Genomic DNA, 18888 nt, shown 5'->3' with positions numbered 1-18888 from the left:
TAAGTGCGCCTTATGGTCGTGAAAATACGGTACTTTAAATTTAAATGGACTATAGCATCATATAGTGTGTGACTTTGGTTTCATCCTAAATCAGAGCGTGTCTGTGTTTTGACCTCTGAGGATTAGCTTGTGTTTTCCATGACATGCAAAAGGCGAAACACATTTAATTTTATTTTAATGGGATTGGAATTAAACTGTCAACCCTTTCAGAAAAGCATTATCATTAAACAAAACATAACTAAAAAGAAATTAATGATGGTTGTTGTTCAGTCATCAGTCATATTTATAAAAAATAAAAAATAAATAAATAAATATACATAAATATTTCACATTCTGCCTGGCTATGTAAACTTATGAGCGCAATTGTACATATATGCAGTCATATGTACCCCTGTCATATTGGAATGAAAGTGTAGGCTACACCTTTTTCATAACCTCAAGGAGGCGGTGGCATATTGGAATGAAAGTGTGCAGCTTTTTCATAACCGCTAGATGGCGACATACATTTATAAAATGGCAGTCTTTTTCGTTTCCACTATACCTAAGTATAATGCGAAGGAAATGCCAGGTTTGTATGATACTGTATAAAAATGGGACCAAAGTTTTTCCACCATTAGTGACCTACAGTATAACCTGTACAACTCAATCAAAAATAAAATTAAATCTTTTTAAGAGGTGAGGTAAAATAAATGACTGAGATTGTGATTGCACAAGTGTTAACCCATCACATTCAAAATCATTTTAAATAGGAGTCAGCACACACCTGCCACGATTTAAAGTCCATCTGATTAACCCCAAATAAAGGTCAGATGTCCTCGTAGGCTATTCCTGACATTTTTGTAGTCACATCTTAAAAGCCATGGTCCGCAGAAAGCTTGCATGGCATCAGAGGGGATCTCATTGTTAAAAGTATCAGTCAGGAGAAGGGTATAAAAGAACACATCCCCTCTCAAAAATATTTCATTTTTTTATGTGTTGTACAGGTTATTGGTCACCAATGATGGAAAAAGTTTTTAGATTATTTATCTTGGTCTCATTTTTTATATTACAAAGACCTGGTTTTTGAACATGGGTGTGTAAACTTTATTTCCACTGTATACTGGTGTTTGTGTTCATTAGATTCATTTTCACGGATTGTGGTCATTTTGTCTGAACTGTTATTGTGGGACATAAGCTAGCCATTTGCATTTATCGTCAGCGAAAACAGTTAAAAATGCCATACTGCGGCACTTTTGGATACAATTTCCATGGAATGCAAAAAAGGAGGTAAGCATTCATAGCGTTCTCAAAGAGAGAAGGTTGAGGAAACAGTGGAAGGATGCGGTTGGAAGGGGGAGGATGCGGCAAGAGTTGAGCTGTCAGAAGAGTTGAGCTGCCGAAAGATCTGCTGCTGTGTTGTCGTCACTTCGGCCCAGATTCTTTCTTTTTCTTCTTTCCTCACAAGGAGCCTAAACGGCCGTGTGTGACAAACGAAAGCCGAGCAAAAAGACACTTAAGACAGGAGGCGCTGGCCATGTAGCTTGATCAGCCCACTTTAGCAGGAGCTACAAATACACCACTGAATATGACCAACTCGAGTTCTTCACACCGGTCATCTTCATCCTCATTTCTTGTGTCTTCCTCACTCTCATCATTTCCCTGATCACACTCTGGCTCGAACTGAAATGGCTGAACAGCGTTCATCCTTGCTGGGGGCTGCTACTGTGGCTACTGCTAAAAACTCCGGGCGTCGGGCACATCCCCATTGACGTCACCACCCAGAATGTACTGTGACGAAAAAACAATGGCGGCCGATGTTGAAATTCTGATTTGTAAAAATATATAAATTTGGAAATTATTATCAAAAGTTGTATCTTACTGTTATGTGACTCAAGCCGAAAGAGATCATATATACCAAACATGTCATTCCAATCGGAGTTCACTTTAAGAAATACGTATGACCGCCAACTTCTGTTATTTAACATTACAAAACGATACCACACACCTTGAACCTCTTCTGCGACTGCTCATTACAGTCGTTGCTCTGTTTTTAAATATGATCAACAATAATGTTCTGAATGCATAAACTCACAAACTGAAATAACTTTGGATTTGGAAATATTCAATTGAAGACTATTCTTTCTGTAAATAACATCCATTGTTATGTAAGGATTTCCGTCACACGGACCAGATTTAGAATGAAATGAAAATTCAGTGCACATAAGATAACCTCCGTAATTATATACACAGCAACTTTCTAATCAGTTTTGATATTGGTCGAGGCCAATTACAACCTTACTATTTCTTTCAAAGCAGCTGGCTGTGCAAGTGTAAAGTAGGGGGAAAGGGGCACTAACATTATTTAACAAGCGCCCACTGACCTATTCAAGCCTGTCTAACGGTTTACAAGGTACAGTTATGAGTGTCTTAGGAATTCCTAATGGGGCTGTGGCAATGGTCTTGCAACTTCCAAACTCCTTTCGACATTTGCCACAATGGCAGCTGTTGCTCTTACCTCTTCCTAGTAGTAGCTGCAAATAGGGAACACTAGTGCAGTAATAGATTTTAAATTTTCAAGCTGAAAAGGACAATGTTTTAAGTTAATTTTCTCTTTCAGATAACTGGTGGAGCCAATACTATTTTAATTGGGTTCAATAGTCTGACTCTGTCAGGACATTGTTTACCTTTACAATCTCCAACAATTAGGCCGCTGATGAGACAATTAGGGGCCCTTTCCCTTATCTTGTTTTGTAAGGTGGACCCAAGAATGAAATATATGTTGATTTGTGCTTTCAGTCATATCAAAGTGTTACTGGTTGGGGGCTTGGGACAGACCCTCTACCCTCCAGGAGCCTCAGACAAGTATAGACATTAAAGTACAGTGGAGCCTTGGTTTATGAACAACCCACTTGAGGAACAATTCGGTTTGCATGACGACAAAAGCCTCAGTTGGGCTTTTACTGGGACTGATTAAACATCATTGGCTCTGTGCTTCACACATTGAAGGTATATTTATTTTGTCTTTGAATTAGCTCTCCATATGGCTCTAAAGAGAGTGAAAACTCCTAGAGATAAGATATATATCCATGTTACTGTTATTAGTTAGTAGTTAGTTATTGTTTTGTACTTTTTGTGTGGCCTAAAATGCCCAGTACAGTAGTACAACGTTACTGGAAATAAACTATACGACTATAGAACTGCTATCATGGCCGCCACGTTAATGCATTGTTCAATGTCGCCACAGTCAACATGGCTGCCACATAGGAACGGGCTACTGGATCTAGTGATATTGTATATCTCTGAAATACGTCTGTCCCATTCTCTGCCTTTATTGTGCCACAGCGCCAGTAAACAACAGCGGCCAATTCTGGAACTAACACACTTTGTCAACGGCAGTTTAAGTGACAACTGGAAACTCTTTTTGGGCATATTGTTAGGTCCCAGCGGTCTGTTACATCCGATATCCATTATATCGTGGCCCGTTAAATCGAGGTTCCACAGTATTAGGAAGCCTAAATGTATTACTGTTGATTTAAAAAAAAAAAAAAAAAAAAAAAAAAAAAAAAAAAAAAGGAAATAGCTTAACAGAATGGTGTTTGATCTTATTGCAGTTTAGTTGACAAAATCTGCCAGCTGTACTATTGTAGTTTATTGTAATTTATATAGTGCTTTTTTTTTTCGACACCAAAAGATGCGTGAGGAGATGGCTAGCAGATAGCTAGTAGGCTCACAAAGGAGGCACCTGTCTTAGTGAGAAGTGAACACTTGCTCTGGTTCTATCCTCGGCCACGGTACCAGAACTTGCTAGTGTTAGTGTTGGTGTTAGCAAGGCTTCGTTGTCTAATCGTGTGTTATGTCTATATTGTACTGTATTTTAACTACACACAGATGCAAACAAGGTAACCACTTGTCCTGGGATTAGAATGGATTAATCGCTTTTCCATTTATTCCAATGGGAAACATTACCTCAGTTTGTGACCCGAGCCACGGAACAAATTACATTTCCACATTTTTGTTGTATCTGCACCATCAAATGATAAGAAAGTAAGCTTTCTATTCTATTAGATTTGAAATTTGTGAATTGCAGTTCCAATGTATAGGACAGTGAGTGACAGCAATTATTATATATTTACATTTTTGTATACCCAGGCCTCGGGTTTGAAGGGTGTCTTCTCCAGGCTGTATTTTCAGCTTCTTTTGCAGATGTCCAATAGTATCTATATCAAGACAGTTCAGAATAATCCATTGTTTGTTTCTTTCTTAGCCAAACTCTCTCATCCATACCTTTTATGAAACTTGATTTGTGCACTGATGCACAGTCATGTTGGAACAGGAAGGGGACATCTCCAAACTGTTCCCACAAAGTTGGAAATGTCCAAAATATTAGCCCTTGAGGTCCAGTGAAAGGAACTCTGAATGCTTCAGCATACCAAGAGAGTTTGGACAGTCAAAGGTTTGTGGATTACCCCGTCCTGTTCCTACATGTCTATGCACCAGTGCACAAAGCCATGGCGCTGTCGCCTTCTTCAGCAATGGCTCCTTTTTGGCTTCTGTTGTGGGTGGTTCCATGTTATCCATGCAGCTTATTGGAGAGCAAGGAAAAACACAAGCCACCTTCAGTAGAGAACCTTTTTTTTTTTTTTTTTAAACAAACTTTATGGAGATCTTTGTGAAGGTACAATGTGTACATCCGCAAAAGTGATGCACATCGTGAAAGCAGATTGATTATCTTTGGGTTTAGAATACGAAACATTTGCAAACATCTGCTTTTACTTTGGAAAACAATGATCAACATTTCCCCCTATTTTCTGACATGTTACAGACCAAACCAGTAACTGAATCATAACCAATTTATGGGGAAAAAAATCATTTAATCTATTACAAAAACAATTATTTGCAGCTGCAGTATGAATAACCTGTAATTGACATGTAGTTGAACCTGAAGCAGCCTCAGAAATATATATCAAACTAGTAGCCCTTTGCAGTAATCAGTACCCAAGAACTAGCCTTGGTTCTTTCTTCGTGGCTGGTTTTGGGACAGCAGCAGAGGAGTCTTCGTAGGCTTTCAAAACACCATCGTGGAGTGTGTGTGTGTATATATATATATATATATATATATATATATATATATATATATATATATATATATATATTATATTACAGTTAGGTGAACCTTGACTTCAAGGTCATGTGAAAGAGAAGGTGACATTCTTCTATTTGGGTCTTTGAATGGTGGTCTTTGGTTTGTAGTATGGCGATGCATTATAATTGGGGGCAACACAAAGACACACAAGCTGCACATCTCACATGCAACTAGCACTTGTATGATGAAAATGATATACCTTGTAAGATTTTTTTCTATATGACCACTGTGAATGTGAATGTTTTTTTTCATGGTTTTATTGGATTATTTATGTTCCCTTGCAGGTTTCTTCCCTGGTAGTTCCCAAGGGTGTGATGCTTTCCTTCGTCACAAGATGACTTTGATATCTCCATCCATCCTGAAGAAATATGGCATTCCCTTTGACAGGGTGAGCAGCAACTTCCAAAATTGGAAGCAGACATTCATCATATTTATCACGTTCTTTGTTGAAGTCTTCTATACAATTTCTCCTGTCGGTTGGCAGTCCTTAAGTTTACATCAGGAAGTTCACTCAACACTTGTTCTGACTTATAATTGAGGTTTTTTGTTAGAATATAACACAAAATGTGTGTTCTATTATAACCTTTTAGTGGTTGATGGTTGCCAATTCATAACACAGTCTCAGTAATGGGCAGTTAATTCCAAAATAGGCCCTGTGAGAAACTGCAACATTCTTTCCTCAATTTTTTTCCATGTAAATTTAATGTACTTTTTTAAAGCATTCAATTGTATTGTTTCAATGAGCTGCTACTTGTGCGTATGTGTGTGTGTGTGTGTGTGTGTGTGTGTGTGTGTGTGAAGAAGTGTAAAAAGAAAGTTAAGATGGTGACCCCAAGCGGACAAAAATAATACCTGCAGCTCACATGCATATACTGTATGTTATGCTGATATTACAAAATATGAATACAGCTTTAAAACACGGACCTAAATGATAAAATAAATACTTGGTCGCTACTTCATGGATTTCGTCTCGTGAGGGAGTGGTCTGGCATGTAACCCCTGTGATAAACGAGGGATTACTGTACTGTAGTTTTAAATTTAGACTTGGGTAGATGTTAATATTTTATCAAATTAATGTGTACAATATCTAAATACGTTTTCTTTTGTGCCAACAGGTAACTCAGAATGAAGGGGAATTTATGATAACTTTTCCTTATGGCTACCACGCTGGCTTCAACCATGGCTTCAACTGTGCTGAATCCACAAACTTTGCCACTCTGCGTTGGGTTGACTATGGCAAAACTGCTACTCAGGTAAGTAACAAAATAACACAGAACCAAGCAGTTAACTCAGAAATATGAAAACAAGAAATTGCAACGACCAGAGATTTTCTATATAGCGCTTATCCTCATTAGGGTTTGCGGGTCAGCTTGAACCTATCCCAGCTGACTTTGGGCCACAGGTGGGATACAGGCTGTATGGTCACCAGTCACCCGTAGGGCAAGAAATTGCAACATTAAATTTAAGCTTTACAGCGTAAACAGCAAACATACATTCACAATTCAATATTTTTTTGTGTAATTTACACAAAAAATAAGTAATTTTTACACAAAAATATTTTTTTTTTGTGTAATTGAAAATTGGAATAGAACAATATCTAGTACTGCACAGTATTTCTCCAGTAAACCTTTCACTGTGCAGCAGCACTGTGATACCTAGACCTTCATTTCAGAAACTTGTGACTTTGCTTGTAATGCTCTCATTATGGAAAAGGTGAAATGGGTAATAGTAATAATCTAAATCACACAGTGGTGGCTCATAAAGCATGTTACAGGCCAAGGGCTGCTTTTGCCACATTGAACTCGGTAAATTACAAATCTGACTTGAAGCTATCTTAATTTGCAGTTTCTGAATTAAAATTTTTAAAGCGATTACCCTCTAGTGAACTATATGATCCTGAGGGAAAACTGAGCCCTTCCTGAGTCTTGTACCTGACACTCACTTGAAACATTATTTTCTCATTCTGCTTGTAGTTTGTATACTTTTAATTGTTTTCACTGTTGGTCAGGTGGGTGTGGCTGGTTGACAGGGTGTGACATTAATCTAGATACACTTATTGATAGATCATTTAGTATCCCCAGATTGACAATAATTTATTTATTTTTTTTCAATAATTTGAAATACAGTATATTTCCAGACTGTGAAATCCACCAGATTCACACTCAAGTGGACCCTGTCTGAAGTGGAGGCAAGTTGTGTGGGATGCTCCAGTTTTTCTATAGCCAGTGAGAGCATATTTGTGTTGGGGAGCAGAGAGAGAGGCATTTAATAGTCTTATTTGAAGCGTTAACTAAATGATGGAAACAATGTTCATTTGTCTCTTTCTGCCTCCCTCATCCATCATCATCCACAAGACAACATACATACATTGGTTGTGCCATTCAAGTCGTGTCAAAATGCAGTGTATGTTGGATATTGTTTTGCTGGAGAGAGCGGACTACTGTGGTTTTCAGTAATTGAACACAATAAAATAACTTTTCATAATATGGTATATTATTGCTTACTGCAGTAATCAGTGAATTTCTTCTTCAGTCTTCTTATTCGTATTCTGAGAGTATTGCTTATTAAAAAGACAAGACAAGAAAGTGTTAAGTGCATGTAGCAAAATCAACACTGATCATTGAAAAAGGCATCCAGTAGTGCATCACTGGTGAGTCCTTCACCCATTAAGAACTTGACCACCTTCGTTCGCATCAGCGGTTATCTGGCGCAGTTGTGAGTTACCTAATTATTATAACTAGGCCAATTCCAACCACTGCAGTGTGCAGTTGGCTAGCTGGCTCTGCCTACACCCCAAAAAATGCATCTTTCCTGGATGCCACAATTTCCAAAACAGCTCAGTAAATTCCCAAGGGAAAAGGTGATTTCACAAATAAGCCTGCTGCCTTTCCGCCAGCCAAAAAAAGCCTGGAAGCCTGTTAGCTTGCGACCTATATGGTGGTTAGCGCCTTTCAGCATCGCAGTGTGGAAAGCCACGTGACGGCCCAATGGGATATAATCCAGCCACCAGAGGCTTTACATGGATACATTTTCATGGTTCAAACACGTGTAGGCATAAGCAAGTTGCTAATTTTAACGGGCGTGGTTTGGTGCATTCAGCGGACATGCCCGCAGCGTTTGTGCGAAGACAACTGCTTGATATTTCACAATTTTGAAACCTCATTTTATATACTCGCAGAATTTTTTTTGAATCATTCTAATTTGGCAGGATGTGGTTTGTCAAATTTAGAAGACTTATAGTTTCACTTTACCAGGGACTTTAAATACCTTGAGCACACACAACATGATGTGACATAGCCCCACAGCGACTTGTTTCTAGAGTGGTCGATTCATCTGTTGTTTTTTTTACCCCAGTGTACCTGCCGCAAGGATATGGTCAAGATCTCCATGGATGTTTTTGTCCGCTGCCTCCAGCCAGATCGCTATGAACTGTGGAAGCAGGGAAAAGACATCATAACATTGGACCACAGTCGGATCACGGAGCTCAGTTCCCCAGAATTGCAGCGCTGGAGACAGAATCGTGTCACATACAGAGCCAACATTCTGCGGAGGTAAGCCATGTCTCAATTTTAAAAGTTTTACTGTGCAGATAAGTTTTCTGAATATGTGATTTGACACTCTCTCTTACCTGTCCCAGGGCAATGCAGAAAATGAAACAGTTCCGCCGTCTTAAGTTAGAGGAGGTGAAGGTGCTGGCTGAAGAGGGCATTGAGTTAAATGCTACTGAATACCAGCGTCAAGTGGAAGAGCGGGAAGCCCAGCGGAAGCAGGAGCGAGAGGAACGTCTAGCCAGAGAGGCCATGATCACCCTTGAGGCCCTGGAGCGTAGGGAACTGGAGGCAGCAGAAGCTGCCTCGAGAGCAACTGAAACTTCAGCTCAAGAGGGTAAGGCGTTATAGAGCAGTTAAGAGCTTAAATGGGGTTTTTTAAAGTAGAAATTTAAATTAGGGCTGCACGATTAATTGCATCTGCAATAATATCACTATATGATAAAAGACAATTTGCTAATTGCAAAGACTGGTCATTGGGAGCAGAGTGGTGCAGAGCAGGCTGGGAGAGAAGTCTGCGCTGCACTTAATGCCTGTGGTGCGTATCGTATACCTGTGTTATTATTAGTTGTCCTAGGACAAGCAACTCAAGCCTACAAACACCAGCAACATCATTCATAGGCAATATAGGTTAAGTGTCTTGCTCACAACGACGTCATGTGCTCTGGCAGGGATACGAAACTCGACTCTCTGGTTGCAGGACATAGACTTATCCTCTACGCCACGCCGCCCCAAGTAGATAAATTGTCTTTCATATTGATTCATTCGTTCATTTGCCCCTAGCATAAGACTAAACAATTAGTGCATAATAAATCTATTGTTTCTTGTAATACACATTAATTTATTGCTTGTGTTAGTTGAGAAATATATGAGAAGACGACCTTGAAAAAGTAACTGCATATTAAATTGCAATCGCGGTATTGCGGGAAAAAAAAAAAAAATCACATTTATCATTCAGCCCTAATTTAAATACAGCATTGTTTTTTTTCCCCATTTATCTTTGCCAGAACCTGAGGCCCAACAGCAAAACATGACTGAGAATATGACAGAGGATGTTCAAATAAAACAGAAAAGTAAAGCCATCACTGGATTTCAAGAAGCATTTGAACAGTTTGCTGCATCACGGTCTGTCATCTCAGATGACACAGAGGAAATAAGTTGCAACCAGGTATTTTACAACTTAAAAATATATTGATCCTTAAATGCATCACATGGATTGTAGTAGACAAGCTTATTTTCAATATGCTAGCTTGGTTTGTCTCATTGGGGGAAAAAAAACTGTTTGTCAGGCAAGCTACTCCGAGGTGAAGATGACAACAGAGGTAAAGAAGAGCCGACGCCACCCCCTCACCAAACCTCCCATGCGGTCTCCTTTGTCTGTTGTCAAGCAAGATCCGACTGGTTCCAAAGGTATCATGCCATTGATTTTACTTTTATCTCACTGTTACTGTTAAAGGGGGTGATTAAATGCTACTTTGTCCCTGATTAGTACTAACCCACATTAATCCACTTAGATTATTTTTAATCTATGATTTTCCTTGTGCTCTTTGTTCCATCTGCTACACTATATAGCATTGGCAGTGAAGAGAATGATGATTTCCCCATTATTGATCTAGAGCGAGCAAAACGAATGAGACTACAGCTCCCTTTAGGGATAATAAATTCAAAACTGTAAGCCTTTACCTTTTCATGTTTTGTTTTGGTATCCTGACTGACACTTAGTGATCTAGGGATCATGACTTTCAATTAACTGCTTTCAAAGTCACTTAAAATCTGAGACCGGAGACCCAACAAGAGACTTGTCCTTCCGAAAGGGTGGATGGCAGACAAGGCAAAACAGAAAATGATGGGCGTAAGAAAAGTGTAATTAAATGGAAACTTGAGAGCTCTTCCTGTATCCCGACAAATTGTCTGGATCTGTAGCTTCAGGGGATTCACTGAAAAACTGATTCCCATTTTTTTGAGAGCAAGGTGTTGAATCCTCTGCTATTTGTGTCCATCAGCCAATTATACTTCAAGTGCTGTCCCAAACAAAATGCTTTTCTTGCTGAATGTTCACTGGTTGATACCATTTTGGGGAATCTGAAAAAGGCTTATACATTTTCTATAAAAGACAGTTAATTTGTTGTTTTTATAAATGAGTAAACTTCAGATTCTTAATGCTATGCAATTCATCATCAGAGCTTTCAACGCCCATGGCACTGGAAAGCAGCATGAAGAAACAGGAGCACCTGTGGCAGAATCGCTCCCGCAATTTCTTGGCTGAGAAGGCCTTCAATTCCGCTGTGTCAGTACTCCAGCCACATTGTGCTGTCTGCTCCCTCTTCTGTCCATACAAGAAGGTACTTCACTGCAGAATTCTACATAGTAGGTTGCCAAACAGGCGGAACGGTGTATAGCACGTTGGCCTCACAGTTCTGGGGACCCGGGTTGAAATCTGGCCTCGCCTGTGTGGAGTTTGAATGTTCTTCCTGTGCCTGCGTGGGTTTTTTCTGGGTACTCCATTTTCCTCCCAAATCCCAAAACCTTGCATGGTAGGTTAATTGAAGACTCTAAATTGCCCGTAGGTCTGAATGTGAGTGTGAATGGTTGTTTGTTTATATGTGCCCTGCGATTGGCTGGCAACCAGTTCAGGGTGTACCCCGCCTCTCGCTCAAAAATAATACGGATAGGCTGTAGCACGCATGCGACCCTAGTGAGGATAAGCAGTACGGAAAATGGATGGATGGAGATTGCCAGACACTGGTATTAGGCGTTACGTTATTGTAGCATGGAAATGGGGATTTTATATAGCCCTGAAAAGAAAATTCTTAAAGGGGAACTAAACCCAATATGTCAAAACATTATATTTTAAATGTGCATAGCTTCCTTACCTGATGGTGTATGTTTGAATCTATGAAGTATTTATTCTATAAAATATGTTTAAACATTGCATCTTCTCGCCTATGGGGGCTGCTGTCTTTTTACTTTAGCGAGTGTGTGAATTCGCGAGAATGTGACATTTATCAGCCCTTCCGTCTCGCCTTATTTACTGACAAAACCAGACAGACTTGGTAAATATTCAGCAATGGCACGCTACATGGGTCAGATCCACTCATTTAGCCAGCTAATGGTGGACATGTGACTCTGCTGACTCGAGACAGCTGTGCTCGCATCCTTCAAGTTGGTATCTCACCTTATATTCCCATCCTATACTGTTGCCACCAACGTCAACACAACACCATCCTGAAATCATATTCAATCGCTTATTTAATATGCTAAAAAATTGCTGTCATTGTATAAAATTGCATAATACGGCCCCACTCTACTAGTGCCGATTGCCCTGGAGGCTCATGACAACCGGTGGACTACTTTTCAAAGGCAGTTTCATAGGCGAAAATTAATCTGCACAATTATCTTTTACAATTACATTTTTAACAAACCAGGCTTAAGGCTGCCTAATACCAAGCGACACATTCGAACTGGTTTTGCATTCAAAAATGTATTTGCCGACGCACACCATCGCATCTTACAGCCAATCAAATTGCACATAAGCTTTCACACACGCTGAAAATACATTTATGGGTTTTAAGCAAGCAAGACACCGGACGGCTGCCGCACCGCCCCAAGCCATATAAATAGTAGATAAGGAATAAAATATTGTGCTTTGCCTCAGTCCATAACTATATTCATAATGTATAACGTGCCCGTCGATAAAAAAGCGAAGCTTGTGACCAAAATCTATGTGAGCGACACGTACCTCAACGGGTACGTTCAAATGAATGGAGTCAGCGAGACTCCCTTAAAATATCCACACGCTCGCTTTTATTCTCGCCCACGTCTTCTCTCTTCAGCATCCCGCTTCTTCCTTATCAATCTATATTTTTTACGGTTTATGAAAGTACAATTTACTGTATATACACCATCAAACACCTATACAGACTCCCTGTTCAGGACGTACATATATGAGATCTACTCAATGAGAGGGGGTGCGTCTGCAACTCTTAGTTTTATGCGATGATCCCGTCTAATCGTGCTTAACCGTATCGCGCAATGTGTGGCAGGCCTTACGCAAATACAGCAGGCAAAACGTACACTAGTTTCAACCTCACTTCCGATCTGCGGCTGATGACTACATGGCGTTCCCTGTACGTTGATAAATTATTGCATTTAATTATTATTCCATGGTACCCTTGAAGGTGAAGGGTCTATTTTCTTAAAATGACTTCACTATAATTAAAGCTGACAGGCCAGACTTCATTTAAGTTTCATGCCATAAGTTGTGGTAAATGCAGAACAACATTGTCCAGAATGCCTGGATGGTATGATTGGTTACAGCAGCGCATTGGCTGCACACTGCCAGTGGCCTGCACTTGCTTTGACAACTCAACCCCCCCCACACACACACACACAACATGCCTTTTCATTGCTAGTGAATGTCATTCTATTTAAAAAAAAAAAAAAAAAAAAAAAAGAGTAGACCATTAAATGAGCAAACTTATTTTTGTACATCTCGTTAAAATTTTAAATCAATCAAGCAAAAATTATTAGACTACACAATGACCCTTTATTTCTGCCAATGTTGTTATTCTTTACATGAACACAGAGGTTGAAGCTGAATATTAAAGTCCGATATTTGTGCAAATCAGTAGTATCAATGTGGTAAATCAAGTTGATATTATTTTCCTGTCTTTTTAGCCACATCACGAGCCCATCAATGCAAATGACCGCCAGCGCCCCTATGTCCCACGTCCTGGAAGTCGAACTCGCCCAATAGTTCCTGAGATGTGCTTTAGTGTTGGGACAGGCAGCACTGAGCCTCCCCCCACGAGCAACTACATTGGGGAGGATGGAACCAGTGTCTTGATTTGTTGCTCCTCATGCAACATGCAGGTTCATGCCAGTAAGTAGTCTTAAAGGATTCCAAACAACCAGGCGAACCACTCGTATTTGCATTGTACAAAGTAAAGTAGGTCTTGTTAGAGTTCTTACCATATGTGGTATATGTCTGTTTAATTTTGTGTCATCGTGACTAAACGTGATGCGTACAGTATCAGGAGTCATCACAGAGGCAGTTTCTAATTTTTCAATAGCTCTTGCTTTAGTGAATTTGTTTCATTCCTGATTTGTAAAAATCTGAGAGGTCCATCTTTTGTCACCCTACTTGGAATATTGTCCATGATGAATTTCGTCATTAACAGAAGGCTAAGACTCATCTAATTTTGCAGACTGACTGATAGGCCCTTTGATGGTTATGTGATGTTTTCTTGTGTGATTATTCCACTTAGGAGTAGTCATGGCAGTCAATGCTGACGATCAAGAAACAAAACAAAAAAAACTCTTCCATGTCATTTCTTCACATTAAATTTGTGAGAAATTTAGGCAGAGATGGTTTAATATCAGCTTAAATCATACATTGATATGGAGCAAAAACACATGTATGACCAAACACACCCTGTCTCAGGGAGTGTCACAAATACACAACCATCCTCCTCGGCTCTTGTCAGCCCTTAAGCTGCAGTAAAGCTTTCAAAAAGAGGAGTTCATTAGCCGTCAAAGGCTGAGCTGGACTTAGGCGGGGGAGGCAGCACTTCTATTGATAAGAGAAAAAGAAATAGGAAGAACTGATAAATACCCCGCCTCCCGCCCGAAGATAGCTGGGATAGGCTGCAGCAGCCCGCGACCCTAATGAGGATAAGCGGTAAAGAAAATGGATGGATGGATGGATGTTAAAAGTGCCCTTAGTTCTTGTTGTCTGAAGTGGGCTTTCAGCTAAATAACATAGCTTCTCTCTCTTGCAGGTTGTTTTGGTATCAACCCCGACACAGTCCAAAAAAAGTGGACATGTTCCAGATGTGTGGCAGGTGCCTGGGCAGTGGTATGTGTCACATACTACTTTGTTTTCCAAATTTCCACAAACCAAAGTTACTTTGTCTTGATAAGGACAATGTATGAAACATTAGATGATCTGAATTAATCCATGTATCTGTCCTGTCAATTTTTTTTTTGCTTTTCAGGAGTGTTGCCTCTGCAACTTGCGGGGAGGAGCCTTGAAGATTACCATAGACAACAGGTATCTTGTGGTCAGCCACATACCCAAAACAAGTACAGTACAGAACACAATTGTCCTACCCAAACCACGAAACTATGGAAAGCCTAAGGTCGAAGTGAGTCCTTTCCGGGACACTTACACACCTCCAATTATGTTTGCATTTCATAGGAAATAATGGAAATGGAAATATTCTGTTCCATGCTCTAACTGTCAAACCTGACATTATTTAAACCTGTATCATTTGTTAGCCAATAGAGCTTTTTGTATGAAATAGTCAATGTAATGCATACAATAAACTTTATTGGCACGTCTTGGCAGTAGTAGGGACCTTTAGCATCCAGATGGTCCATATTTCACTAACAAATTCTATTGGTGTACTTTTTGCTCAAGAAAATGAAAATGGCTGTCCTTTCTAATAATTTCAGTCTGTTTTGGAGCAATCGGTAAATAACTTATTCATCCATCCATTTTCTGAGCCGCTTCTCCTAACTAGTGTCGCGGGCATGCTGGAGCCTATCCCAGCTATCATCGGGCAGGAGGCGGGGTACACCCTGAACTGGTTGCCAGCCAATCGCAGGGCACATCCAAACAAACAACATTCGCACTCACATTCACACCTACGGGCAATTTAGAGTCCCCAATTAATGCATGTTTTTGGGATGTGGGAGGAAACCGGAGTGCACGGAGAAAACCCACGCAGGCACGGGCAGAACATGCAAACTCCACACAGTCGGGACTGGGGATTGAACCCCGCTCCTCAGAACTGTGAGGCTGATGCTCTAACCAGTCGTCCACTGTGCCGCCAAAATAACTTATTATTATATTAAATTACCTACTCAAATGTATCTAACCTCACTATTTTCACTTGTCTAAACAAAAGATCCAGACTTATATTACAGGCGGCAATTCCGCCACAGAACACATACTAGTTTAGTAATTAAATTTGCTCGTCTTCCGTTGCTTGTGGACAGACCAATATCTGTCTGAATCAAATAGTTGTACTCATAAGTTTACAAACCCTGGGAGAATTTATGATTTCTTGGCCATTTTCCAGAGAATATGAATAACACACAAACCTTTCTTTCACTCATGGTTAGTGCTTGGATGTGTTTACTCTGTGTTTACTCTTTTTAAATCATAATGACAACAGAAACTACACAAATGACCCTGATCAAAAGTTTACATACCCTTAAGGGGGGTGGGGGTGGGGCGCAATACACTGTATTAAAAACTCAGGTATGTAAACTTTTGATCGGTGTCATTTGTGTAGTTTCTGTTGTCATTATGATTTAAAGAGAAAACAGTTGTTTGATAATAAATGGCTTCACCCAAGCACTAACCATGAGTGAAAGAGGTTTTTGTGTTAACATTCATTTTCTCAGAAAAATGGCCAAGAAATCATCAACTCTTCCAGGGTATGTAGACTTATTAGCACAACTGTATGTCATCAGAAAACAAGCCTAAAATGAGCATACAGACATCACTTGTAAGTCCAGAAGTGTGGAATAAGTGAAAATGTTCATAGTATTTGAGAGGTCCTTTAAAGTTTTATTATTGCGTCTGCTCTTGAAACAGGTGGGTCCATATCATCTGTGCCATTGCTGTGGCCGAAGCTCGGTTCATCAATGTCATTGAAAGGGAGCCGGTGGACGTCAGTGCTGTTCCAGAAACACGGAAAAATTTGGTAAGTTAATGTAAAACATAGAAAATGTTATCGAGCAAGGCAATATCAAATAGACAGGAGAGAGAAGAATCTCCCTTTATAGAATAAACACCCTTCCTGCACTCATTGCTAACTGCGGCTGTGTGATATCCTTATTTGCTGTTCCATGGTCCCCTTATTCAGGTGAACATATGCACACTACACTGTAGCATATCTTTCTTGTTCATTGACTGTGTAGCCATCCATCTATCAGGTTACCTTTGTGGATAGGTTAGTGGTGTCTTTTTCAAACTGAGTGAGAGATGGAGTAAAGTGATTGTGCTTGGGGGTGATGACTACACAAATGTAATATGTCCAACCACCAAATGATCAGCATCAATTCTTAAGGTGGGGACAATTTCCCAATTGCTGTTGTTTTTTAACATAACTTCGTCGTCTTGACGTCTCCTTCCTTCCGTCCTTCCTTCCTTCCCTCTCTCTCAATCTCTGCTTCTCCGTTTCTGCTCCTTCTCTCCTCATTCAATCCCACTTCACAGGCAACAGCATTGCATGCTGCTGCATAATCACAAATGTTACCGCTCTCCTTTTACCATTCTGTGAATAATCTATCAAAGACACGCTGGGTGACATTTACATCTGAGTGCTGTCAAAGCAGGTTTTCCCCAGCTTGTCTTACAAGAGCAAGAGAGATAAGAGGGAGAGCTCTGTTCTAACGATTCGAAAGACTGAGCTGATCAGATGTGAACACGCAACTTCAGAACCAGCAATATTCAGCAACTTGACTCCTCTTCAAATTTGAATTTGGGCTGTTCAAGAATGCAGAAATTTCATTGGTTTTGCTCATTGCTATGAACCACAGCAGCGCTTCTATTTTTCATGATCGAAAAAGGACTTAATGATAATGCTCTTTATCGCTAATTTACTTTTCTTCTTAGATCTACTGCTTCAACATCACATATCGCTGGCGTCTGGCCGAAACCCCCCGTGTCCAAATTTGGTCCTGAAAAGTGATAATTTTGGAGATGCAAGGTTTCTGCCAGTCACCACCTATATGAATATAGAATATCGTGTCATTATTTTATTTTAACTTTTTGAAAATATGGGGCATGTTACAGTTGTGGGCACTGAAAATGTTGAATGGACAACTAAGGGTCAACTAGAATTTGTTCATTTTACATTCCAACCATAATCTCAAACCTACGCACATTTTTATTTTATTATTACCATAATTTATCGTGTATAATACGCTCTTGAGTATAATGTGACCCCCAAATTGGACCCCAAAAATAAGGAAGTCTTCTACCGATGTATTTTGCACACAATGGCTTTCTCACTGTTCATATTTTTATATGTCAGAAATAGTTAATGATCATCCACATTGAATACGTTATATATAATACACAAATACAGTGAGACAAAAAAGTATGTATTCAGCCACCAATTGTGCAAGTTCTCCCACTTAAAAAGACAAGAGGCCTGTAATTTTCATCATAGTTACACCTCACCTATGAGAGACAAAATGAGAGGGGGAAAAAAAATCCAGAAAATCACATTGTCTGATATTTAAAGAATTTATTAGCAAATTAGGGTGGAAAATAAGTATTTGGTCACCTACAAACAAGCAAGATTTCTGGCTCTCACAGATCTGTAACTTCTTCAAGAGGCTCATCTGTCTTCCACTTGTTACCTGTATTAATGGAACCTGTTTGAACTCATCAGTATAAAAGACACCTCCACAACTTCAAACAGTGACACTCCAAAATCCACAATGGCCAAGACCAAAGAGCTGTCATAGGACACCAGAAACAAAAGTGTAGACCTGCACCAGGGTGGGAAGACTGAATCTGCAATAGGTATGCAGCTTTGTGTGAAGAAACAAACTGTGGGAGCAATTATTAGAAAATGGAAGACAGACAAGACCACTAATAATCTCCCTCGATCTGGGGCTCCACACAAGATCTCACCCTGTGGGGTCAAAATGATGACAAGAATGACGAAATCCTGCAGTGCCAGAAGTGTCCCCCTGCTTAAGCCAGTACATGTCCAGGCCCGTCTGAAGTTTGCGAGAGAACATTTGCATGATCTAGAAAAGGACTGGGAGAATGTCATATGGTCAGATGAAACCAAAATAGAACTTTTTTGTAAAAACTCAACTTGTGTCTGGAGGTTAAAAAATGCTGAGTTGTATCCAAAGAACACCATACCTACTGTGAAGCATGGGGTTGGAAACATCATGCTTTGGGGCTGTTTTTCTGCAAAGGGACCAGGACGACTGATCCGTGTAAAGGAAAGAATGAATGGGGCCATGTATAGTGAGATTTTGAGTGAAAACCTCCTTCCATCAGCAAGGGCATTGATGATGAAACGTGGCTGGGTCTTTCAGCATGACAATGATCCCAAACATTTACATTGGCAGTCTGCGCGTTTTCGCCCCCTCCCCCGTCCAGGCAACAAAGGACTGGCTTCGTAAGCCAGTCTCCATATCTCAACCCCATAGAAAATCTTTGGAGGGAGTTGAAAGTAT

General features: G+C 40.0%; 1 protein-coding gene across 3 annotated transcripts in view; it reads left to right on the top strand.

Annotated features, from left to right (window-relative positions):
* kdm4b (lysine (K)-specific demethylase 4B) overlaps positions 1-18888 on the top strand; it is a 58664-nt gene that overhangs the window by 27081 nt on the left and 12695 nt on the right. For all 3 annotated transcript variants that reach the window (XM_061683223.1, XM_061683222.1, XM_061683224.1), the window contains exons 7-17: positions 5407-5510; positions 6238-6375; positions 8477-8673; positions 8760-9007; positions 9678-9838; positions 9960-10080; positions 10852-11012; positions 13348-13552; positions 14451-14527; positions 14667-14722; positions 16277-16385. In XM_061683223.1, the coding sequence (XP_061539207.1) occupies positions 5407-5510; positions 6238-6375; positions 8477-8673; positions 8760-9007; positions 9678-9838; positions 9960-10080; positions 10852-11012; positions 13348-13552; positions 14451-14527; positions 14667-14722; positions 16277-16385 (1577 nt within the window). The remainder of the gene's footprint in view (positions 1-5406; positions 5511-6237; positions 6376-8476; positions 8674-8759; positions 9008-9677; positions 9839-9959; positions 10081-10851; positions 11013-13347; positions 13553-14450; positions 14528-14666; positions 14723-16276; positions 16386-18888) is intronic.

The sequence above is a fragment of the Phycodurus eques genome, chromosome 8, assembly GCF_024500275.1.
Source record: "Phycodurus eques isolate BA_2022a chromosome 8, UOR_Pequ_1.1, whole genome shotgun sequence".
In the NCBI taxonomy this organism is placed as follows: domain Eukaryota; kingdom Metazoa; phylum Chordata; class Actinopteri; order Syngnathiformes; family Syngnathidae; genus Phycodurus; species Phycodurus eques.
The sequence above is the reverse complement of the archived record's forward strand: the minus strand, read 5'-3'. Positions and strand labels throughout refer to the sequence as shown.